The 25,823-nt window shown below is 36.9% G+C and overlaps 1 protein-coding gene across 2 annotated transcripts in view; it reads left to right on the top strand.

The window, feature by feature from the left end:
- Positions 1-25,823, top strand: part of PCCA (propionyl-CoA carboxylase subunit alpha) — a 274,540-nt gene that overhangs the window by 26,726 nt on the left and 221,991 nt on the right. For both annotated transcript variants that reach the window (XM_088051153.1, XM_005516806.3), the window contains exons 5-6: positions 13,155-13,268; positions 14,774-14,827. In XM_088051153.1, the coding sequence (XP_087907279.1) occupies positions 13,155-13,268; positions 14,774-14,827 (168 nt within the window). The remainder of the gene's footprint in view (positions 1-13,154; positions 13,269-14,773; positions 14,828-25,823) is intronic.

Below are 25,823 nucleotides of genomic sequence, written 5' to 3'. Positions count from 1 at the left end.
TGTCAAAGTAATTAGTGTGTGTTGGTTTCCAGCTGAACGAACTGGAAACTAATGATCAGGTAAATGAAGATGAAGTGCATTAGTGTAAGGATGAAGGTGCAAGGACCTTGGGGAAGAGCTTATCAAAATTTCATGGGGGTTATTTGAATATCTTACAATTTGTGCAGTTGCAAGCAATATTTTTAAACTACTAAAGGGTACTTCTGCAACAGTCTATTTACATGTCCTTTGTTGATATCTTTTCTAGTGAGAGGGTCAGCACTAGGGTTAAGGACATTAGTCTCTCTCCTGAAAGGACTGGAACTCCTTATGATTTTCATAAAATAAATAATCGATTTCCAGCTAATGGCAGCAATTTTGAATTAAATGTTAAGGAATTTTGGTGTACACGGAAAAGGTTAGATTTTTCCAGTGACTCTACCCGTTTTAAAGTGGGGAGATGACCATAATTTCTCTTTTTTAATATTTGACCCATGACTGGATCTGTTATATTACATCTGTTATATTATTAAAACATTGTACTGTTGCTTGGTATCTGTAAATATCTTTAAAAATGTGGACTTCATTACATAATCTGTGCTACTGCAACAGGCTTTTAACAGTCATGGTAGTTTCTTGGTACAAGTTTTGAAAATTTTATGGATGTGTCATTAGTGAAATATTTTTATAACCTGAAAAAACTTTGTGTTGGTGTGTACAACTATGCCAGTATTTCAGATAATGCTTAATGCGCAAGCCTGGCTGAATGTAATTGCTATACCAGCAGCAAGTGATCTGAGTTAATTTTATCACACGTGATTAGATATTGCTAATTGTAATTAAGTGATTGAAAAGCTATCTGTTTTACATGCTTGCTTTTCAATTATTGAAATGGTAATTTACTCATTGCCATTTATCAGTAAACTTATATTAATATGCCAGTTTCCCAGATACCTCCAAGAATAACATGCTTGTGACAGCAAAGTTTTGTAATTAAAACCTCATGGCAAAATTATTCTTTTGGCTAATTTTTATGTACATAGCTTTTTTCTTTTTATTTCAGTTGCTTCTTTGGTGTAAGTGGGCTGGAATCTCTGGCAGGAATTTGTCCGTATTAATATGGCTCATCAGAGACATTATATTTAATTGGAGAGCCTGCGGTATAGTCGCAGGAGGCTGGAGGGAATTATTTAGCATTAGCAATGGCTCGTCTGGGAGTTGTGCACTAATCAAGGAGCTTGTGTGTTAACTGTAGGGATGATGGGAGTTATGACGATTATGACATGTGAGCACATGTCTGAATGAGAACTGGACAGGCAATGAGTTAATCAAGAAATATATTAAATGGCTCCCATGCTGCTTCATTATTACTCTGTAGAGTCTCTGTCAGATTGTGTACTTTAACAAAAAATAAAATGTTACCCAACAAATCGATATTTTTGCAGGTAAAGTTAATACCCAATTTTTAAACCAAGATCCTCTTTCCTCTCTCTGTTCTTGAACTGAATGTGTGCTTTTAAGTGCTGTGTTGCAAAAGAGTAAGTGGTTGCTTGGCCTGCAGAATGTATTTAAACACTCCAATCTGCAAGCTTTTGTATTTTGCCAAATGCTTGTGTTCAGTAAATGTGAATTATTTCCCACTTTTGACTAGATGTTTTTAGCATCTTTAAGCTTTTACATAATTAATAGCTTGCTAAAATATAAAATTTATTGTTAGCAGCTTAGCTCCATGGAAATAGAAATGCTAGTATTTTTCATTATCAGGATGCTCCAAACCTTGGAAAGTAAAAAAACCAAACACAGCACCCTTCAACTGTAATGCATGGACTATTTATATGCCAGGTAGACACATTCTGAGCTCAGCATGGTTAGAGGCATCCGTTTCCTATCCATCATGAAATTATCAGTTATGCTGAAAAAAATCATGTTTAAAGGAAATGGATTTAATAAATAGAGTTCACTTTAAAGTTAAACCAACTGAATTGTATCGATTGGCAAATTTATCCCAGAGCTACTTGGCGGGTGAACATGTGCACTTTTCCTGCTATTGCAAGCATTGCCAAATTTAATACAACTTTCTACCAAACTGTAACCTTCATGTATTAGTTTAATTAAAGCAGTATCATGGCTACTACCCAAAGTGTTAACCTGTAGGAGGTTGTTATTGAAATCCATTATCTGTGGAGTCAGTATTAGCGGTCAGCAGCAGCAGAAGTAAAACTGCAAGTAAGACCCTCCCTTGGGTGCTGTGAGCTCAGCAGGTTAAACTGTCAAAGCTTCTTAAAGGATGGATAGTTAAACCCCCCGGAGTTAAAGGTAAACCAATAATTTGCTGTCAGCAGGAAATACGACTTTATTTAGCAGGTTGGAGGGGGAAGAAACCCAAACCTAAATGCTAACAGGAAAGAGGATTTAGAAGGAACCATTCTTTAAGAGGGTGTGTTGCTGTGCTGTGTAGATTCCATGTAACTTGGAAAGATTTTTTTAAAATTCCAGTCTGTTTTTGAAATAGGAATTTGTTTATATAGGTGTTTACTCCAATTGCTTATAAAACTATGTGTAAGGTTGGGTTAATTTATTAAACCTGTGAATATTATCTCTATGTTGTGAGGAATGCAAAAGTTTCTGCATCTTAAATGGAAGCAGTTGTCACCTTGCAGAAATAGGTTTTCTTTCCTTTGGTGTTGTGCAGGTATTGCCTGTATAGCATGTAATTATCTCTTTTACCATATGAAATATATTTAGCATTGACCAAGTATGCTATATTGAAGATCTAATATGTGTTAATAGAATTTGCATGTATAGGCTACATGCATATATGATACTGTAATTAGGCTATTCTGATAGTGATACTTCTCATTTTGTCTAGTTTTTACTTCATCTTCAAAGTTGAAGATCTGGAGCATTTGTCTTAGCACTTCTGAAATTCTTGCCTCAAGAGAGAATCCCAGTTTGTCATAGAAGGGTGGGAACTAGGTGGTGAGGGAGCACTTTGCTATCATTCATTGGAACAAGGTCTGTGCTTGGGTGGGGAGAACTTTCTAGTGTCCTGAAAATAATGCTCTTTTATATATCAAGGCCCGTTTCCTCAATACACGCACTGTTTTTAGGCTAAATCTGCTTGATGTGCTGAAATAGTGCTGTCGAAGATTAATGGGATGCAATGGAGATTAAGATTCCACTAACTATATTTGAGTTAACATAAGTTGGGAAAGTGTGTATCATAGGAAATAAGTTAGGAGGTAGAAATGTTGTTAGGGAAAATACTCAATAAAGTATAAACCCCAAGCAAATAAAAAATTTTTCTAGAGTCATGCTAAAATAAAATTTTTACAGTTGGAGTTGTAGCTATGGCAGAACTCTGAGGGCTCTAAGGAAAAAAAAGTTGCTGAAAATATTTTTGTCAGATGATCTGGAAAAGGATGGGACCACATAAAGTCTGGCATCTGCAACTCTGAATTGTCCAGTGTTGCTAGTAACTGTGTGAAAATTATATTTAGGCAGTGCAGGTTTCCTTGTCTATTTGGTAGACCATACACAGTTCTTAGAGATTTGGTGAGCTGGCTGCTTGTCTGTGCAGTCATTTTCAGGAGTGCTTCGTACTGTTTCTCTGCTGTGCTGTTTTTATAGATTTCAACTTGAAATCTGACTTGAAATCTCAAAGCTGTCTTGTCTTTCAAAAGAAGACCTTTGAGGGTAGAAACCTTAGGATGGATTTTATGTAGAGGACTATCTTCTCTGAAGTTGTGATATGATGAATAGTTATACGCTGGCAGAGAAGCAATCTTCTTAGAAAATTAACAATTTTATTTAAGCAAAGAATAATCTTTAAGAAATCTGAACATTCACATTACTGGGATTTTGAAAGAAAAATACTCTATTTTGTAAATGTCTTGTAATAACATGATATTAAGTATGACTATTTTGTAAGGCCTTTTGTAAGTATTTAATTCCTCATAAAAGCCTAAGATCATGCTGGCTATGATGGTAATGTTGAGATTTTATGATGTAATTTTTGTTAGTTCAATCTAATAATTTAGTACTTAGCCTTAGAGGAAAAACCCCTCTCACTGACCCCCTAGAAGTGGTTAAGGGATGTGCGTATGTACATACATACACATGCATGTACATCTGTTACATACGTTCTGTTGAGCATATGTGTATTGCATAGACGTGAGGAAAGCCTGTGCTTTAGGAAGTCTGCTCTGGAACTTTGTCAGCCTTAAGATATTCTGCATTTACTCACAAACTGGTTTTTTTTCTGGTATTTTCTTTGAATTATTTGACATTGTAGAGCTTGCTTCATATTATGTCTAAATTCCTCTAAGTGTAAACTACTTGTGAAAAGAGTGCTTGGGCTCTCCTGGCCCCTCTCATTCATTCACTGTGTGGGATCTGGTGGTCATGTGGCTGGGAGATGGTTTAACTTGCTGATTTGACAGAAGGCTAATTTCCCCTCCCCTGAAATTATTTTCCACTGTGTCTGTTCAGTCCATTGATCTGTCTCAGCAGCACTGTAATTGCTGGAGCTGAGTGTAGAGCAGGGTTTAGGGGTGGGATCATCCTTTGAGTGGCATTTTGTATATGTCTAAAGTGAGACTCACTGTGAAACTTAATCTAAGTCTCAATATATGGTTCATTTTGAGCCTGAAGTTAGTCTGCTCTGGGAAGGACATAACTCACTTTAAGTCTGCATCTTGTGTTTGTGATTTTTTAAAAAAAATGTAAATCTTCCAACTACTGATCCATTATATGTTGCATTTAGTTGATGTTGACATTTCCCTTTTCACCTTTCTGTTAAATACTGTTGTGTAGTTGAAATGCCAGGTAGCTGTGAATTCACCTTGCTGTTGTGAGCTGTTCTCTCAACACTAGAACTGGTTTTAGGAATCCCTGATCTTTCGTGCTGGAAGTAACTTCTGCAGTCTATCATCCATCTGTAGACATCTGAATGGCTGTGTACCATGTTGATCTGTCTGAAAGGGGAACTCTGTCCAGATTGGAGCTGAAAATGCGGGATGGGAGCCTGTAACCAGTGCAGACTGTGTTGCATTGTACTGGGGCTGAGTTTAATCTACTTCTGAATCCCAAGTGTCTTCTGGAATATCTAGCTTAATTAAGAACTAAACTTCTACTATATGAAATTCTGTAGTTGAATGCCCTTCCTACCATGGGATCCTGTTTCCTAGACCTGCTTAACTACCAGTTTTCCCATCTCCTACATATCTTAACCCCCTTAGAAAGCAAAACAAAGAAGCATGCATCAAATGCATTCCTTGGTGAGCTTGTTTTTGGGAGAGGCAGGAAGAAGAAACAGCGTGAGAAAGATCTGTCCTATTGCTTTGCTAATGTGCTTAGAAGCTGAGATTCCATTAGGGAAAGTCTGACATGTGGGTGCAGATGTGTTTGAAATGCAGGGAGGCTACTAAGAACACTGTAGGGCATCACTATTTTGTTAACATCACAAAAAACTTAATTCTTTTTCTAAAACACTTAAAGTGCAGAATCACATACACTGCAAAGATGAAACTTGAGCATCTTTGCAGAGCATAGTGGACTGCTCTAAATAAATATGATAAATTGCTCAACTCCTGCAACAGATGGTGGCTCTTTCTTTGGTAAATACACTTATTGTCTTCGCAAATGGTTAGTGTATACTCTGAACTAAAAATCTCCTGTTTGTCCTGGAACTTGCTCTAGATAATGTATTCCAAAGTAAAAATAGTCTGCAGACATGAGAGTGCAGTTGTAAGTTTGCAGACTTTCTTCACAACACCCCAGACATCAGCAAAGGTTGTGTTGAGTGGCTGTGTTGCCTCGAATTTTCACTTGAGCAAGGTAACTTGGTAGCTCTTCCACCAAGGGAAACACCAGTGGAAGGAGGCAAGGGAAATGCTTTTCCCTGAAGATTGTTAATGTATTTTGCTGCTGGTGCAATGGCTTGGAGTTAAAGATTGGGACATTCTGGTTTTTCCCTCCTGATTGTTCTATGTCTGTTAATGGTTCAGTTCATCAAAAGGTAGATTAGTGACCTACTTTTTCAGTTAGTTTACCTAAGAAAGACTGATTGTTACTGGTTGGTGTTGAGTAAAACATGTTGGAGGTTGTGATACAAATTTAGCAGAATGAATAGTTGTGTACTCATTGTAGAGTCCAACACAAGCACTTGTAGTATAATTCTGATGGAGAAGCCTTCTTTCTCACCATTGTTCTAGGAGGTGCTTCACTGAAGCTATCTGTCAAAGAATAAGCATATAGGAAAAGGCTTTTAGGAGCCAAGGCCATTCTGAGACTCATCTCTAGAGTCTTATCTGTAATGTCTTCAGGACTCAGGAGGCGTTTTCTTGCTTGCCCCACAAGCAGAACACAGTTGGAGAGTATCGCTCTGAGACAGCTTTAGCATTGTCTAGTTTTCAAAGTAAGAGTGATCAGGCCTCTGGGTACAATAGGGTAGTCCTTTCTTCTTCATGATGAAGTAAAATTGTGTGTCTTTTTAGCAGCAAACAACATTCCAGAGCTTCATCCGTGGAAGAGAGAATGGGGGTTTACTTTGTTTTTTTAAGGTTAAAAAAATAAATTCATGTGTATAAGCAAGAATGCAAACAGATGAAAATCTTGATATGTGTTGAAATGTGCTTTCTCTTGGTGTTGGTTAAAAATGCAGTCTTCCTTGCCTGATTCATGGTATTTGTCTTTTAGCAATTGTTCAGTTCAGCCTGAATCTATTAATTTTAACTTTAGCTGAAAGCTGTGGATTTTTGAGGCCCTTGGTTACTGAGGTTATTTACTGTCTTCATTTTTTTGACCAGTTGGCAAACTTAAAGGGCAAAACTGGGAAGTAAAGGAAAGGGTGTTATTTTTTGAAATTTATTTTTCTTAGCTGGTGTCCATGAACCAGGGATCTAATCCTGTGGATGCTAATGGATGGGCAGTTTTGAGGGTCATTGTAGACTTGGAGGGGAATACAGGTAAATGCTCTTCACCAAAACACGTTTGAAGACCACTGAAGAATTGTTTTACAGAGTTCTTGTGTAACTATTCGTGGGCCATCAAATTTAAATAGTTTAAAATAGTCATGCAGAGAAATCTATTTATGTTGACTCTGCAGGTTGACCTGTTTATTTGCATGAACTTTTATTTAGGTTTTTAGAATGCTGAGTAAAATTAAATATGGGAAATACAGGAGAGTTATGCTATTTATGAATTTCACAGTTTTGTTTTTTGTGTGCTTTAGACATGTCTCCATTATTTTGTTTTAGGATTAAATGCTGTAATGGTGTGGCAGTATTTCTTTGCAGATAGCACTTTAAAGGCTGTATGAATACTGCACACTGCTAATACTTACTGTATTACTGGTGTGTGTATTTTAATGTCAAGCTGCTAAAGACATTTAGTTCAGATGAAAGATGTGTTTTTGGCAAAGCAGTGAATTTGAACCTTTTTTGCATCTGTTTGATTTTTTTTTTTTTTTTAAACTCAAGACTGTTCAGTGTCACAGGGTTTTTGTTGTTTTGTCTGTCTCTTTTGGCAATGGTGCTGGCAAGATTTGAGGTGGTTGGTTTTTTTTTTAGCTACCTTACAAAGGATTTACTCATTAGCCCTATTTTATGGGTTGAGCTAATTGTGATTTGTCTTGCTGAGCGGTATTATGCAGTTTGGGCCAATTAAGTGAATCCACTTACACCAGCGGATGTTGTTCCAATGTGTAATATTGATTTGAGCTATAAAAGGAGAATGACTTGTTTGATTAGATTTCTTTGTCTAAACAATGCTCAATCTTATCTAGTGTACCAAACAAAAGCGTTCTCTTCACTGAGGTTGTTTTAATTGCTTCTTAGGTTTGATTAGCACTATATATGTAGATATAACAGTTTCCTTATAGTATAAATTTGAAACAGCACAGAAGAATTAGGGGGAAAATGCAGCCTGCATACTCAATATAACTGTCTCTGCTGTATGAATATCAACTTGTGTTGAGACCTGGAGATGTGTAAGTTGACCTACTCTGAAGAACTGAGACACTGGGGAATCCCAGACGTTTACCTCCTCAGAGATAGAGGAAAAAGGGCGTGTGTGTGCGTATGTGTTAATTAGACATTTACACTGAAGTAAATTACATCTGTCACATGATAAGCCTCAGAAACTGATGAAGTATATAAAATCATCTGTAGAAACTATGCAGATGATACTAAACACTCTATTAGGAAATGCATGTAGATTTATTTTTCTTTATTGAGAAAGTCTGCCTTTACTTTTTGGAGTTAGTAAATGAGAATGATTGATTGTGAAACAAACTGGGGAGAAAAGCACTTTTTGTCATGAACCAGATCCATAAGAAGGGAACAAACTTGAACTGCTGAATAATTATAATGCTAGGGATCTGTACATTTTCTTGGTGTCTTTGTTTTATAGACTGTATGTGCACTGAAAGTTAGTGGTTTAGTTCTTTGCCTTCAAATGATTTTGAATACATTGTATATTCATACTGAGAACTTTCCTATGTTTAAATGTTAAGATATGCATATTTAAACGAAATTTGTTTATAATGTAGATTTCAACTAGTGATCTGCAGCAGCTGAGTGGCCCTGAAGAGGGTTACCTTGATACTGCTGTGTTAAACAGAACACCCCTAGGAGACCTATGTATATTTTAGGTAGCAAGTTATTAATTTTGATTTATTGAAATGATGATTATTTGAGATACAGATTTAATTATGAGGTTAATTCAGTAAATTCAGAATATGGCTATGCAAGAGAGCATGCTACTGTTAAATGAACATGTATCACTCTCCAGGATAAAGGAGAGCTAACATAATCTAGGTAATTTGGGTATGTACTAGCTTTGACTCAGTGCAGCCCTTCTAAATTGGGGTATCTACAAGGCAGATATTGACTGTTTTTGTGGTATTCATATCCAGAACTTTGGGTTATGGACATACTTGTCTTCTGGAGTATGATGCCAGGCCCTGGCACCAAACCTGGTTTATAAATCCTCCTGAAATATTGCAACATAATGTAGAAGGATCTCCAAACCCAATTGCTGCTACTGTTACCACTTCTTGCTGCACTCTGCACCCTGAGAGCTGCTGCAGCCTGGCATGTTGCTTGAAACTAGTCCAGGCCAAAAATGACTGGCAAGTCATCCCCAGTGGACTCCTTGCTTTACTTGCCTTCTTACTGGAGAAGTGGTGAAGAAACATGAAGCTGTTCCTGTGTAAAGATCTGGCAGGATTTGCTGATTTAGATGCCTTGCCGTAAAGGTGGCTTCTGGATCTAAACTAGTTTTGTAACCAGTGGCCACTTCTGTGCAGTTTGCCTCTGAAGGAATCAGCTTGTTGGACTTGAGCTAGTTCTTGTGTCTGTTTGTTTTCAGGAAGACTTGTCATAAAATAGTTGTTGTACTTCAGATTATTTCCAGCTGATTTTGTATCTTAATCCAAAACCGGCTGCACCATTTAATAGTATTCATTCTAACGTTGTTCTGCTAGGACTCCTTGTTAAATCCAAAGTTTTATTATTGTAGCTTATTCCTCATAGATAAGAGTCTGCGATGAGCTGGTTGGCTCTTTGATTGGTTTGATTGGTGATTGGTTTGTATTTCCAAAGGTGATTAAATTAAGTCTCTAGTTTTTGAATTAGGTTGAAGTTCTATAAAATGAAGATTCAGTAGGTTTTGATTTTGCTGCTTTTGAAATATGATCGGCCTTCATGAAACAGACTACTTAAAGCATAAAACTTTTACAGAAATTAAACTGCTTTTACACACAAGGTGTCTCTGTGATTTCTCATTTGTGTTCTCTGATATAACAAGCCCGTGGTAGCTGCTTGAAGCTTCTCTCTTGAGGCTCAGGTAGCCCAATATGATTAAAATCTGCAGTATAAACCATTAAGCTCTTAGTTTCAACTGTTTTCCAGCCTTTGTTGTTAGCCATTCATGCTTGAGATTGCAGGGTCAATTCAGATATTTATGAAGGAATCGCATTTTTTCAAGTACCTCCTGGGACTTGCTTCTTTTTTTTTTGACACGGGGGTTTTTTTGTGAACTGAAACAGAAAAGGGAGAAATTACACATCTGAGGTTTTAGCTGCTAAGGGACAGGTTTTAAATACATCAGATTGTATGATTTATGTCAAGTACTTAAGCAATCCTTGAATTTGAAAATCAATATATTTTAAATTTGTGATTCTTGAGGAAGGGGAGTTGCTGCATTCTTTGGACTGTCTAGAACTACTGCATTATAAGGTAGATACTGCAGAGGTAAAGGTTTAGTGAATTACTGTGTGAAGTAGGCAGCACTTGGTAGTAAGCTGAAAGTTTCAGTTGCCATGTAGACTCAAAACTATGGCTTTTGTTACAATGCTTGCTATTAATTAGATTTGTACTGTACTAAAAAAATCTATGATGTATTTGTGTTAAAATATTTTGGGTGTTCTTCATGAACTACAGGGCATTGTCAAAGAAATCTAAATGCTAAGGGGAATTGCCATTATGAATTACAAAGAAGCAGGTTTCCAGTTTATATGTATGCTGGTTTACTCATAATAAAAGTAGATATGAAGTCATAATAAAAGTGGATATGGGAAGCCCCCTAGATGGAACAGCTTTCACTGGATTCTGAAACTCTAGAGGTTTTGCACCAGTGGAAGTGGAATGGAGACCTATTTTTGTGAGAGATTTGCCTGGTACTCTGATGAGGTGTACCAGGTAACATGAATATCATATGGTTACTGATTTGCTGTTGTCATACCTTTGTGGGGTGTATTAGGGTGTATTCAAGGCTGTACTGGCACTGAACTAGAGAAGGCACCAGTAACTTGCAATAAGGTGAACAAGGAGAAATGGATTTACCAGGTTACAGGGTAATGTGGGAAAGGAAGAGTTGAAACTCCAGGGAGTTGAATAGCAATGAAACATTTCAGAAAGGAGTGAGTGCACAAGACTGTTTGTATGTATAAAATCAATTGTTTTGCAATATGTTCTATGGCTGCTTTTGGTTCTAGTGGGACAGTATTGGTATCTCAGTACAAGAAGTGGGGTGGCTGTGGGGTTTTCATCTTGATACATAGAAATAGCTAATGATATTTAGTCCTTTTCTATAAGGAAGCTTTTGGCTTTATAAAACACACATTCTTAATTAAGCTTAAGCTTGAATGACTTCGTTTAGAAATGTAAACCACATTGGAATTCAGAACAAGTCTAAGCATAAAAACTGATCATGAAGATAAAGGAGCACATACTGTTTCTTCAACTTAGTGCTGCAGGAAGGATGGGACAGGATCTTGATAGCATTTGATCAAAACAGATTACTTAGTTGCTAGGGTGTATTTACTAGGAAGCAGTAAAACCTGATGCATGATTGTCTGTGCTACTGCTCTAAGATTTTTTTTTTTTTTTTTTGGTTTGCTCTGTTAATATTGAGAGACCAATGCTGTAGTCTGATAAAAACTGATAAAACAGTTGTGACTTTATAGAAGCAATAGTTGAAATGTGAAATGTGTGGTGATTCCAGGAGGTTATGTGAACTCTCATGTACTTGAGGTTGTAGCAAATTCAGAAGCTGTTTAAGAGATGACTCCAGAAGGAAACATGGAATTAGATGGCAAATCAATATGCTTCTTGTTGGTAAGATTAACTTTTGCCAAGTCGAGAAAAGGTCAATAAAACTGAAGAAAAAATTAAAATGCTTAGTAAGTGACTTTCTTCCTTGTCATACATGTTTCTTATATTTACCTGCTACTTATTTCTCATTGTATTGTTCAAAATGTTATCTGACTGCTGCTTGTCAGTGTTTGTAGATGTTTTTTGGTTTTTTTGGCCTTGTTTCTTCTGAATGAGCCAATAGTGTATTCAGACTACGTAACTTCTAATTTGACATGCTTGACAGCCTTCATGCTATTTGCAAATAAAATTCCTTTCCACAAGGAACAAAATTTCCTATTAATAAACCAAAAATATTACGCAGAATCACAGAATATTCTGAGTTGGAAGGGACCCACAAGGATTATAGAGTCCAGCTCTTAAGTGAATGTCCCATACAGGGATCAAAACCATAAGCTTGATGTTATTTGCACCATGCTCTGACCAGCTGCACTTATCTCAGTGTCTTATATTTCTCAAATGTTAATACTCATTTTCTAAAAGAACACCATTTTTAGACAATATATTCTTTATTTCAAATGCTGAAGATGATATCAAATAGTTTTAAAAAATTGGTAAGCACTGGAAATAGCAAATTGTCATTCTAAACAAGTCTTACTGACAGCTAACAATCTTAGACAGTTTAAGCAATGGCATTCTTTCTTAAACACATGTTGAAAGAGCTTGTAAAAAAGCAGAATGAGGAAAAACTGGTTGTTTGGTTTCATGGTTATATGTGTATCTTACTTCAAAGAAAAGTATTCTGACTTCTGAAAACATATTAAAGACCAATCTAATTAAACTTTTTAAACTTAAAGATAAGCATTCATGTGAGATGTAAGAAGACTTCTAACTTCAAACCTAGCAATTTTAGTATTCTTGGTAAAATGTTGGAGATGTTTGTCAGCTTTTTGTTTGACTAAAAAATATTTTGCAAATGCATATAAATGAGGATACAGTGGATTAGAAATCAAACATGAGCCTGCTTAAATAATTCTCAAGATTTTCTGGTTCACGTGTAGTGATATTGAACTCTTTAGTCATAGGCTTTAATTTGTGCATGGTGCTGACCTGATGCTGTGCAGGGACACTCATTGCATCCCTTCATTCAATTCACTCTAATTATCCCCAACTTCCTGGGGAGCCTGCTTAGAACTGGTCATGAATGTTTGTTATTAAGTATTAAGATATTAGACTACCCTGGTTACAAGTAACAAAGTAGTTTTTTAGTCTAAATTTACATATAGATGATCAGTATAGGAGGCTGAAATTATGTTTGTCTTGATTTTATTTAATCAAATTCAAAATAATGTATTAGAACAGTAAAAAAATTTGACAATGACTTAAGCTCAGAGTTAAATGAAATGAGATTTATTGTGCAAGTACTTGTATGCCAGTGTTGGTAATTTCAGTGTGTAATTTAGAGTGGTTATGGTATGTAAATGATCTTTGAAACAATCAGATTTGTGTGCGTATAACTGGGTGATGTTAATTATTTGTGCTGCGAGCATCTGTTAATGCAGAATATTGCCTTTTCAGGTTCATGTGAAGATGGCGGATGAAGCTGTCTGTGTTGGCCCAGCTCCCACCAGCAAAAGCTACCTCAACATGGATGCCATCATGGAAGTCATTAGGAAAACGGGGGCCCAAGCTGTGAGTCTGAATGTGTCTATCTGCTGCAGCTGTTTCATATATAGGAAGCAGAAAAGCCAGAGTTTGCATTTTTTTTTTTTTTTTTTTTTTAAAAGGTGTGTGTGTGGGGGGGGAGTGATTGAATATGCTATTCCAGTTAGTTCATGTCACATGAGTTAAATGTGTCTGAAATCGCTACTGGAAATCAAAGGCTTTGTAGCATCTGGCAGCACTGGTCGCTGATCCTGCAGGTGGCTGCTGGATTCAGCTTTCACACCAGGGAGCAGCTTCAGTTCATTTCCAAATTTGCTGAGGAAAAAAAAAAAACCCAATTAGTTTTGAGTGCTAACCCTTTATATGCCATAATGGTTTTTCTGAACATTCTACAAAGTCTGCCCAGAAAAGGTTTTGCTTAAAGTTCATTTGAATAACTTTCTATATTGTATAAATGTTACTTGCAGGAAGGCAAGTGGTGCATCCCATAATTGCTTTTGTTTCAGAATGTTTACAAAATGCACATTAGCTTATTTGTGTAAATGTGGGCAAGTCTGCCTTTTTTCCCCTCCAATTTGGCCAGAGATTCAAAGCTTAACAGGAATCAGTAGGAAAAACTAATATGTGGTCATGTTCACATTCCTAATGTTCTTTGTTCTGTCACTGAAATAAATGTATTATTCTAAACTACTGTACACAGATGATTTATTAAAATAAGATTTGATGTACATATATCAGCAACACCAACTACCCTTGAACAGTTGGATCAGCACTGTGATTTCTTTCAAACATGATGTTTTGGTACAGTGTCGTTAGGGGTCAGAAACTTTATTATGAAGAAAACCAGTATTTTCTTCCCTCTGAGTTTCTGAATATGAAACCCAGTTATTGGCTCTTTAAAAGAGGTGAATAAAATGGCTTATGCTTTGTCTGTCAGAATATATTAGATCAAGAATCTTATGTGACTTGAAAAAAATAAAATGAAAACTTTGTTCCTCTCAAGTAGTGAAGCTGAATGTATATTGGGGTGTGAGTAGTAAACGAGGCACACAGGATGCTTGACTTAGACCAATGATGAGAATATATTGTGTTCTCTAACCAGGGTCACTAGAGGTGGGGTGCTTATGACTGTGGACCTGTGTACCACTGTTGTGGTTAGTGCTGGAAATATTTTGGGATATGGAGTACTTAGTAATGGCTACTGAGGAGAGTGTGGATGAGCATATTTGGGGAAATCTGCAATGGAGCTAAAAAAGAGCAAAAGGCAAATCACCAAAGGGAATGTCCATTTGCTCTGCAAGCAGCCCTGTTCTCCCTAGTTAAATAAGGAGATTGTTTCAGAAATGGTAGCTCAACAGCTTGACTTAGGGCAGAAAAATCAGTGTGTTAAGAGTTTCTTATGCTACTCAACCTATTTAAATCCTTAGTGATCTACTTCACCATCCCCAGTAGCTGAAAACATGCTAGCAATTTTGGTGTCTGGTTTCTCAGTCAGAACTCAATCAGCTTGATTTTTTTTTTTGTCTTCCAAGGTACACCCAGGATATGGATTTCTTTCAGAAAATAAAGAATTTGCTAGACGTTTGGTAAGTTATTTTTATTTGCTTGGCTGTGACTGATGCACTAGGTGGCACATTAATTGTTTCAAGGTGTCTGAGGAATCAAGCTACCAACCCAAGGCAAATCTAAAAGATACTTTAACATAGGGGATTTGGGTATGCTTTGTGTACACGTGGATTTCTTGCATTTTGAGTATGTAATTGCAGCCTGAGTTTTCTTCTGGGAGAAGCCTGTTTGTAAGAACTTTACCCAGGATGTTAAAACCTTTCAGGATTTTCACTTATGCCAGGACTGTTTATGGGGCTGCTCTGCAAAACTGGGTCACTGAAATGATCTAGGTTAAAAGTATCTGGTTTTAAGTGATCCTTTTGGTGATTCGTAGCACAGCTGGTGAACAGCTGTATCAGCAGCCCTGAGAAGGTGCTGAACTGCACTTTGGGATGGGAATAGAAAGCTGTTAAAAAACTGGCTTCTCTGCTGGTGGTATATCGTGGAGCTGCAGTCTCTGAAAGGACCAAAGAGTCAAGAGGGTGCTGTTTTCACTTTCAAAAAAAATTTATAAAAATTATTGTTCAAAACCTCTTTACTTCAGTAAGGTTTTTGTATATTGCAAACTGAAACATGGTCTGATTTAATTTTTTTCCAAAAGCTTTCATGCTGTTGCTTATAAGTGTGAGCAGTGCCGGGAGAGGAAGTTACATTCACAGTGTTTGAGCAAGTCCTCGGTGGATGCTGTATGTGTAGTCACTGCAGATCATGTGTTACTGTCTACTGATTTTGCTCAGAATAAGGACAAACATATTCTACATTGAAGTTCAAAGTAAAAAGCCATTGCAGCTACCTACTTTGCTATGGAGTAAATGAACCATGTAGCTGAAGAAATACCTTGTTTTGCAGGCAGCAAGATAAATTTGTTTCTGCTTTTGAGACTAATTTGCATCTTTTTGATTCAGGATGAAAAACTTAGATGAGGAATGTGATTTTAAAATGAATAGTTCTTTTGTCCTTAGTGTTTGTGGAACAGATATTCCATATACTTTTCTTGACTATGTTCCTTGAGGCTTGAGTTCCTGTTGTAATACAGACCCTTACTACTTAGTTGATTATATGGTGTTAGAGAATGCCACCCGCTCATTAAGGAAACTATTTGAGAATGAAATCTAAAAATTTCATACTTCACAGTTGCTGGGATTTTTTTAAAGCCCCTAGACAAAAACAAATGCAGGTTCTGTAGGATGCTGGGTACACCCTGCTGGGTGCTGGTGATGTTAAAGTTGAAAAGAATTCTAAACACTAGCTGTTTGCCAGGATTTACCAAATCTGGGGTAATCTCTTACATGTTATTTTCATGCAGTTTAGCAGCTTGCTTTTATCACTGTTTTGCTTCGTGTACTGGACGTTCTTTTTACAGGGAAGATTCCTGGCTTAATTTATAACAAACTCTGTTCTCAGTGGATTAGACCAGCAGGATAATTGGCTTTAGTTGGCAGTTCCTGTTTTTTTAGTAACAAAATTTAATGAAATTGAAGTGCTCACTTAAGCTATTTTGCTTTGTTTTGTGGCTGAACATGAAAATTTGGTAGTTATTACTCTGAACCAGATACATTCTTTAGTGGTATGGTTGTTATTTACAATAAAATGTAGGTGGTGTGGTAATGTTAGTTACAATATTGGTTATGTGACAGTCTGGAACAATTATTTGTCAGGATTAAGCATAAATGGAGGAAATACAAGCATTCCTGTAGATCCTTTCCACTCTCCTATTTCTCACCTTTTCTCTCAGATCCTAGAAAATTTCTGAACAATTTCCTGAAATAATATGGTGTTTGAATTTTTGGTTGGTGCTGCAGTCTCAAAATAGCTTTAATTATGTTTCAGAAACCCGGTGTGTTCAGTTCTCTAAAAATATAATAAAACAAGGTAATGTGATTTTGCTTTCTGAAATGCACTATTTAAAGTCTTAATTAAGACATAATCATGATTCCCTTGATGTCAGTGACTCTAGAAGATCAAACCCCTAGTGAGAACTGGTGAAATGATCTATCTTTTTATCACTAGGGCTGCTTATATTTTTTACAAGACATTCTGATTAATACAGTTAGGAGGAAAACTTGCCTGCTGTTTCTTTTCTTTACTGCTGTAACTGTTATGTTGTTAAACTGTTATGAAGCTGCTGAAGACGTTTTTCTTCTGCTTTCTTTGTATGTACACTATTTTGTTCTTTTACAAGGAAAGTAGTGATGGAACTTAAGAAACTTAGGCTTATTTCCTGGTAGGCATCTGTACTTTTAAAGCAAACTTCTTAAATGGGGAAACTGAGAAGGACACTAAACTTCCTGAACTTGCCAGTCTATCTGTAAGAGCAGTAACGAGCTCAAAGCAGAGTTTTGTCTTCAGTTAACGAAAGGAGAGTCAGTTCACATGTAATCCCACTGTGTGTGATTTGAACAAAAGCAGGTATTTTTGTTCATTATTGTCTGAATTACTCATGGTGTAGAATACAGCTATAGACGGTACTTTTGAAGAATTTGATAGATATTTGGAGTATTGATAATTGCTGGTCTGTATTTTTTTCTTCTTTAGAAACTTAATTTTGTTCTTTCTTAAAATGGGCAAGGGAGACACAAATAAATGATCCTTCATTTCCAAAACAAAATTTCCAAAAACAATCGTCTGGTATGTTGTTCATTGTGATTCAGTAAACAAATTGGTGCATTCGGTCCTGTCTTTGTGTACTCTGGTTGCTGTTGTTGGCTGACAGAAAAGAGATCCATGGCATTTATACTGAGTGAGTCTGTCAAAGATTTTATAAATATTAAGGTAAATTTCTTAAAGAGTGGTATTCCAACACAGAATCTTTTAATGAATTTATGATAATGCTGATAACATTATTATGTAGAGTATCAAAATATGGGTATATGCAAGTGTATGTATTTCCTTAGAATCAGTAAGTAAGTTGGTACTTTTAGTTTATGCATGTAAATCTATTTTCATGTAAGTAATTTCCCTCCTTCAAGGGATAATTACATAATATTCAGTATTGTCATAAATATTACGGTGAAGTTAAAAGCTATTGCTGCATTAAAAAAAAAATAAAATTGCTAGTATCCTTTGCCAGATGCTATGCAGAATTGCAAGATCAGTGTGTTCTTTCCTTCTTTGGAAGGGTTTGCTAGTGACCCCTGTGTTTAGGTTAGCTTACTTAATGTTTCCCATGTCTTAAAATTAGTGTAGACCTTTTCTGAGCAGCTCTGTCACCTGTTACCTAAAGCAGGTCTTTGGGATTTGGGAAGGAGAAAGGCCTGAGACTAAGATGAGCCTTTTGGTTGACCTGTAATTGAAAGGTTTACTTTTCTGAAATTGCCGTTTTTCTGTCCTTGCTTGCAAACCTCCAGAGCAACTCTTCTGGTGAGAGGATGGGAGCATTGAGTCAGGTCTCCTAACATGCTGCTGTATACTTTGAGAGGATCGGCCCATGCTCCCAGTGGCTCTTTTTTTAATATATATATATATATATATTTTTTTTTTTGTCTTGGTGAGAAAAGAGTGAGAAGAAAGCAAGTGTGTGATTGGGTTGTACAGTCATTATTTCAGAGTCAGTGTAGCTTCTTGTCTAGCTGATGTTAGCAACAAGTAGGAGTCTTACTCTTGCAGCTGACGTTATGTTCCTTTCCTGCTTCCTGGTGATGATTATAAATTTATGAATGGTGACTCTGCGTTGCAGTTAGTCATAACGGATCAGTTTTCTTTTGAATTTCAGAAACACAAATGAACTTCCTCCTTACTCATTGACATGAAAGTCCCTTGGGATACTACTGTTAAAACAAAACAAACAAAAATCAGCTAAATTATTATTTTGCAAGCCTAGTATGAAAAAATATCGGTTTGGTGTCTTGTATGTATGCGATAAACTTCGTGCTTCCATAAAATTTTGTGGATTCTGGTATATTTCCTCCAAGAGAATGATTTATTATGTGCATAAAATTGTCTCAAAATGATAGCAGGTAAAGTTACAAATGCAACCTTTATCTGGAGTATTCTTTTCTGAATGCAGCCATAACAATATTCTCATGCTCTGTTTCTTGATGCAAAAATAGCCAGCCACTACCTCCTGCCAAAATCCACTCCTTGTGATAGCAGCCATAAACATGGTGAGAAAAAAGCATTCAATTTTGCAATGAGATATGAATCTTTTTGGAGTTCCCAGTGAAAACTGGTTGTATACATCTTTTGTGCCTTTTTAGCAACTACTATTTGACATGACTTAGGGAGAACAAAGCAGCCAGTGCTATTTCTCCTTACCTTTGAAGCTAGATTAACATTCTTGGTGGAATTAAAAATCCCAACAATGTATTGTCTGAAATAAATGGGCAAACAATGTATATGGAAATGGTTGATCACATGTTTGTAAATGGCTGCTGCTAAGTTTGAGAAGGAAAAGGTAAATCAAAGAGCAATTTGTGTCACCTTCTGTAAGGGGACACATGTCTGATCTGTGAAGAGCTTTGTGCAGGTGGATCTATGGACCTATGCACAGCTATTTATGGGATTCTCACCATTTAAAATGTAAACTCTTACTGGCAGGGGTGTTTCTTTACCATTGTTGTGCATGGCTTTGTTACTTGTAAGCAAATTATGAAGTTCCTCTATTGTGATTCCAGTGCATGTTACATTTTTGAGAAACATTTGGTACGATTCTCATGTTGTTCTCACGTGCATTAACTTTTTACCTGACAACTCTTGTGGCTGATTAGCATTTGTACTTCCCAAATTGTGAAAAGGTGGTCAAGAAAAGGCAGTGGAAGCTTGGTATCAGGAAGCTGCTTATGGCAGAGATTGTATGCTTCAAGGAGTGGGGAAGACAGAGCTTTTAATGTGTGTTTTGTACACTATGCTTTGCAGGCCAGAATTTCATTGTCTACCAAAGCCAGCAGTGTGTTTGTTACCACTGCCTGTGGTTAGCTTAAGGTTCTTTGTTGGAGAACGGAGGTTTTGTCTCTGCAGGGTAATAAAGGTTGGGCAGTGTACTGGCCTAAGTGAACAGGTCACCTGTTTGCTGCCCAGAAGAGCTCTGCTTGTGAACCTATAATTTTGATGCTTATGTTCAGAGGCAGAGTGCTTTGGAGTGTTAACTTGTATTCTTGTACTTAATTCTGAGCAAACTTTTTTTCATCAAAAAATAATCTAAGTTTTCTGTATCAGGTTGGGTGAAATCCATGGGAGAGGCAAATAGTGTGTGTATTAAATTATGGGCAGGTGTTTGTCAGACATTACTAGTCCATATTGACTAGAAAAATAATTCAGCCATCTGAACTGTCTGCTTGGCATTTACTAGTGTGGAAGTAGGAAGGCTGTATTACTTCTTTACTGTAGAAAACTTCAAATACCTTTGCTAAAAGCCTTTGATGGCTTATGTTATGTCATCAGTGTCCTGTTTAAGATTGCTGTGCAACAGACCAGATTGATGCCAGTTCTACCTTGTTGCAAACTTCAAATAACTATCTTGAGAACTGCTGTATATAGCTAGAGCATTTCTTTCAAGAGCAGGTGTATGCCTAAACTTAAGAGTCTCGGGAAGCATATCTACAGGTCTTGTAGGTATACACATGTTTAACATATATGCACATATTTAAAGATGCAGGGTAGTGTTTTGTCAAAGATCCATGTGATTTGACAAAAGTACTCTCTTCCCTTTTTATTCTTTTGCCTAAACTTCATAAGTTTTTTTCTCTTGATGGTCTTTGTGATTAGGCAACTTCCTATGACATGGCAGTCTTGACCGATTGGTATTTTTTTTTTCACTTAGAGTAAGCCTTTATTTTTAACTTGTGTTTTTTAAAGCTGTGTCTTTTCTTCAAGTGGCTTAGTTTTCAAACTAAGCCTTTAACATGTGCAGCTGTCCTTAGGGAAAATGCAAGCACAAAACCTCTAGATTTGTGTAGTACTGCCTGGTGATGTGAGACTCATGATGGATGAAATGTGGACTTGCATGGTCTGGAGGAACAATTTAATGCTGTGCATGTGATTGAAGAAGCTGTTAGAGATATTTTGGCCTATATGGGCTATTGTAAGTAATTTAATGTTTCTCATGAGATGCCTTTCAACAGCAGTACTTTGACATGCTTATTAGGGTGTGTGGATCTACAAATGAATGGATATATGGGATCCTGATTTGTAAAAATTCATTATTTCTTCATGTGCAGTGTTGCTGCAATAGTACTTCCAGACTTAAAGGAATCCTTCCTGTTTCTTCAGAAATATTTTGTTCTGTCCTCTTTTTTCCCCATTGCTGTGTCTGGTTATGAAAATGAAAATGTATTGCTCTGTTTCCACAATTGCAATTATATTAATTGTGTGTACTTGTGTTTTTCCTCATTGCAATAATAGAAGACATGTAAATGAAATTCTATGTAATTCTCTTCTTACACAGGTAATATTTCCTTTCACTTTCTTCCTATTTACTATTGATTTGCAATTGTGCAGACAATCTAGTCTGTTTATGGTAAATTCTGTCTATACTGATCTATGGTGATTGGTTATTTTATCCTATTCTGTATAACTGATGTGAGCTTGTGTGGTAACCTTGCAAATGTTATGTCTTTCCCTGTTTCTAAAATCAGTTTTAAGTGTCCCATTAGTAATAGTGGAGTTGGATTTAGTATGAATAATTAAGAGTTTTGTCTTTGAAATAAGAACTTCTTTTGCTCTGTGGATTCTAATTTACTTTTGTGGCAAGGCAAATGAAAGTTCAACTTAGAATTCTGCAATGTTTCCTTAATAATCACTTTTGTTTTGTGCCTGCATTTTATGAAATGATGTATTTTATAGTGATTGATGATCTGTGTTCAGTAGATCTACGTTACAGATTGAGTACTTAAGAGTTCACATATATATATATATTCTTCATTAAATATGCATATCAAGAAAATTAATTCTGGCTTTAAAGATGAATGTAACTTAGTAAAGATATTTCTTTGGACACTTTTAATGCTGAAGTTGAAATACATTGAAGCAATAATGTGTGTGGTGAAACCATTTTCCCTATCGCAATATAACTATTCTGTTCTCTACTGTAGCTGAAAGCTAATTGCAACAGGACCAAATTAATCTACTGTTTACACGCTTTGAGCCAAGATGTATTCTTACAACATGCTGTATTTTTGTAGACAAGGGTTTTTCTTATTGACAGTGGTGTGTTACACGAGAAGGGATATGAATATGCTGTGTCTCTTTCATCCCAAGGCTAGGTGGTGATTACTTTTGAGGGAAGCTTTGAGGAAGTTTTTTTATTTAATTCTTGAAGCCTGTTTAGTTTGGGTTGACCTGCTGAAAAGCAGCTTTGAGAAGGAGAACCTGGAGGTCCTGGTGGACAGCAAGCTGTCTGTGAGCCAGCAGTGCCCTTGTGGCCAAGAAGGTCCATGGTATTCTGGTGTGCAACAGGAAGAGCATCAACAGCAGGTCGAGGGAGGTGATCCTGCTCATCTGCTCAGCCCTGGTGAGGCCACATCTGGAGTGCTGGGTCCAGTTCTGGGTTCCTCAGTACCAGACAGGAATTGCTGGAGTGGGTCCCAGTGGAGGGCAACAAAGATCATTGAGGGACTGGACCATTTCTGTGGGTGCTGGATCTGTTCAGCCTTGGGAAGAGATGGCTGAGAGGGGTCCTCATTAATGTCTGTGAGTATCTGAAGAGAGGATGCTAAGAGGATAGAGCCAGGCTTTTGGTACAAGAAGTAGGAAAAGAGGAAATGGGCAGAAATTGATGGATAGGAAGTTTTACGTGACTATGAGGAAGATGGTCTTTATGTCAGGGTGATTGTGCACTGGTGTAGGTTGCTGAGAGAAGTGGAGGCTTGTTTCCTGGAGATATTCAAAGACAAAGTAATCCTGAGTAATGTGCTCTAGGGGTCCCTTCTTGAGCAAGGAGGTTGCACTAGAAGACCTCCAGTGGTCCCCTTCCTGCCTCAGTCTTCTGTGATTGTTGTGATAAGTGATAGAATGTAATCGTGTCTTCTTTTGGTTTAGTGACTTAAAAATGACAATGCCCTGCTGAGTCTTCATTCCCAATTAACACCCTATGGTTAGCTCTTTCTCATTTAAATTTTAGTGGATTCTGAAATTTGAGTGATTTCTACACAAGCTGTGGAAATGGATGCTAGCTGAAAGGTTTTTGGTTAACATGTTTCTAAAGATGACCTATTATCCTGGACTGGGCAGAATTTTTTCTGGGGGGCTTTGTTTTCATGGTACATATTTTGATTGTAATCTTATTTCAGGAAATATTTTCTTAAAATTAGGGCTTAGCATCATGTTGAATCATTAGAATTTAGTTCTATAAACATAAGAATTTATTTTATACAGCAATGAGACTTAACCTACTTGTTTTTTTTAGTATACTATAGGATTCCCTTGTGGATTCCCTTGTCTCAGTGTTGCTTCCTGGGCAGGAGGCTGTCATGTAACCTCTCTGGAGTGATTGTTCCCTGTGGTATGAGAACTGCTCCAGTTACCTCTGTGTGTTGAGGGAATCACTGCTAATATGCCAGATACAGCTGGTTACTGAAAGTGAATTAAGACACTGTATTCAGGCATGTCAGGGTTAAATAAGGTTTTTCAGTTGTTAACCTGTTTAATGATGCTTTAACTTCTTAGCCATTCAGTTACTATCCTTTAGATTGTTACAATATCTTCCAGCTGGTTGCACATTTTTATTGTATGGTTGTAGAATGCATAATTCAGTTGGACCTGGTTTCTACTTTAGCTATCAAATACAGTCTTTATTTCACAGAATGGTTGAAATTGGAAGGTACCTCTGGGGATCAGCTGATTCAACCCCTCTGCTCAAACAGGGATACTCAAAGCTGGTTGAAAGGATCACGTCTGGTGGGCTTTGACTCTCCAAGGATGGAAATTCCACAATTTCTCTGGGCAACCTGTGCCAGTGTTTGGCCACCCTCACAGTCAAAAAAACCATTTCCAGATAGTCAGAGGGAACTGCCAGTGTCTTAGCTTGTGCTTCTTGCCTCTGATCCTGTCACTGGGCACCTCTAAGCAGAGCCTGGCTCTGTCCTGTTGGCACTTTCCCTTTAGGCATTTATATACGTCAATGAGCTCCCCTTTAGCCTTCCCTCAGCCTTTCCTCATAGAAGAGTTACTCAAACAAAAAAGATCTATGAACATACCAACATAAGCACTACTTAATAGTAGCTTACCTGGTTTGTCAGATTTTGCCAATGAAGGCTTTTGCTGAATGCAACAGGAGCCATGACCCTCAAGTAAAAGTAAGAATTTAATTTAAAGATTGCTTGAAGCCACTTTATTGTGTTTAGTGGTTCATTTGTTCATTTTGCAAATATTTTAAATAATTCCCTGAAATTCTTTAAAATGTCTTTAAAATACTTCCTGCTCATTCTTATGAATGTATCTGCCTTTTCACTTTAATTCTATTTGAAGGTTTGCTTACAAATAAGCTTTGTCTATTTTTGCAGCATATTTCATTAATTTCTATTTCAGACTGAAAGAAAGTGATCAATAGCATTGGTGGTTTAAAGTACTGCATCTACTGAACTATTCTATATATACTGAATTCCTGCTAGAGTTATGGGGAAAGTTGCTAAAATTGCAAAAAGTTGCTAAAAAAGTAGCAGTTGGAATGTTTTCAGCAATGGAGTTTTGAATTAACACAAGTGTAAAAGTGATCCTAAAGTTAGGTGATGCGTTTTCTGTAGAACCTAGCAAGTGCTTCTTGCTCCCTGAAGGCCAAGTCGTGTTCAGCTCCTGAGGATCAGGTTACCAAGCTGTGGTGAGGCTGCTGTGCTGACTGACCAGGAGATTGCTGCTCCCAGTGGCTTGTTACTGCCTGTCCCTGTGAGGGGTTATTGCCTTCCTTGGATGTGCTGGAATGACAGTGACACCTAGTCACTTTGTAAACCTGTCCTGTTAAAATTATCTTTGTTTAAACAAATCATATATTCCCTGCTCCTAATTTACCTATTAAAGTCTTCAGGCTGGTACAGCTGATTCTAGTAGAAACAAGTTTACAAGTTTCTGCCTTACTCAGAATGAAGGCAGATTCAAAGGGATGATAGTTCAGGACTGGGGTTAACAGGTGTGAGAAAAAAAAGGCAACTGAAGTTGATAAACTTTTAACTTATATATAGCTGAACTAGTATTTGACAGAAACGTTATTGAGAGGGACTTAGGTACTTAATTTAGGCTGATTCAGGTACCTAATTTAGCTTTTGAAAGTCAGTTCTGAGTGCCATCTGTTTATGATGTGTCCTTATCAAAAATGTTATTTAGTAAAGCATTTGAAGAATTTGATTAACCAAATAATCTTTTAATAATTTCTTTCATCCACAAAATATGAAGATCCCCTTTGTATGGGTGAGGTTTTCCACCAAAAGTTTTCTTCCCCTTCTCCAGCATACAAGTTTACAGTTAAGTTTCTTGCAACATTGATAGTACGAATTTTTAAAAGATTTAAAACTTGTGATTGACTGGAGTGATTGTACAGTTGGTAGGGGTTTTATTGCACTATGGAGTGCATCACTATTAGATGCTGTGGAGGCAAAGGTGTTGTTTTCTGTGACTCTGCAGGCCATTGCTGTTTGGAGAAGATTATTTTCAGGGTCTTTACCTCCCTGTGAGCATAATAGGTAGGGCGAAGTTGCTACAAGTTGACTTCCTGGCCTTGGGGCTTATTGGCAACTAATCCTGTTTTATTTGATCACCTAAGATCTGACATAGCTAATGGTGTAAACCTGGAAATTTATGTATGTTGTCATGTTTGTGATTTTTTTTTTACTGATATCTTGAAAAGTTTAATGGAAGATTAAAAATAAGGCTGTTATCAGTGTGCACACATTTGTCCATCATCCTGATTTTTGTATCAGACCTGTGTAGGAAGCATATACCTGCTGAACAGCGTCTTACTGTTTAGAGATGGGTTCTTTAATTGATACTCAGTTATGGCTTTCAGTACACACAGGGTTAAGTGAAAAGGTTGCAGTAATATCTAGTGAG

Source organism: Pseudopodoces humilis, chromosome 2, assembly GCF_049639895.1.
Source record: "Pseudopodoces humilis isolate 2021_Gansu_Grassland_sample_001 chromosome 2, ASM4963989v1, whole genome shotgun sequence".
Classification (NCBI taxonomy): domain Eukaryota; kingdom Metazoa; phylum Chordata; class Aves; order Passeriformes; family Paridae; genus Pseudopodoces; species Pseudopodoces humilis.
This window is presented reverse-complemented; position numbering and strand designations above follow the sequence as displayed.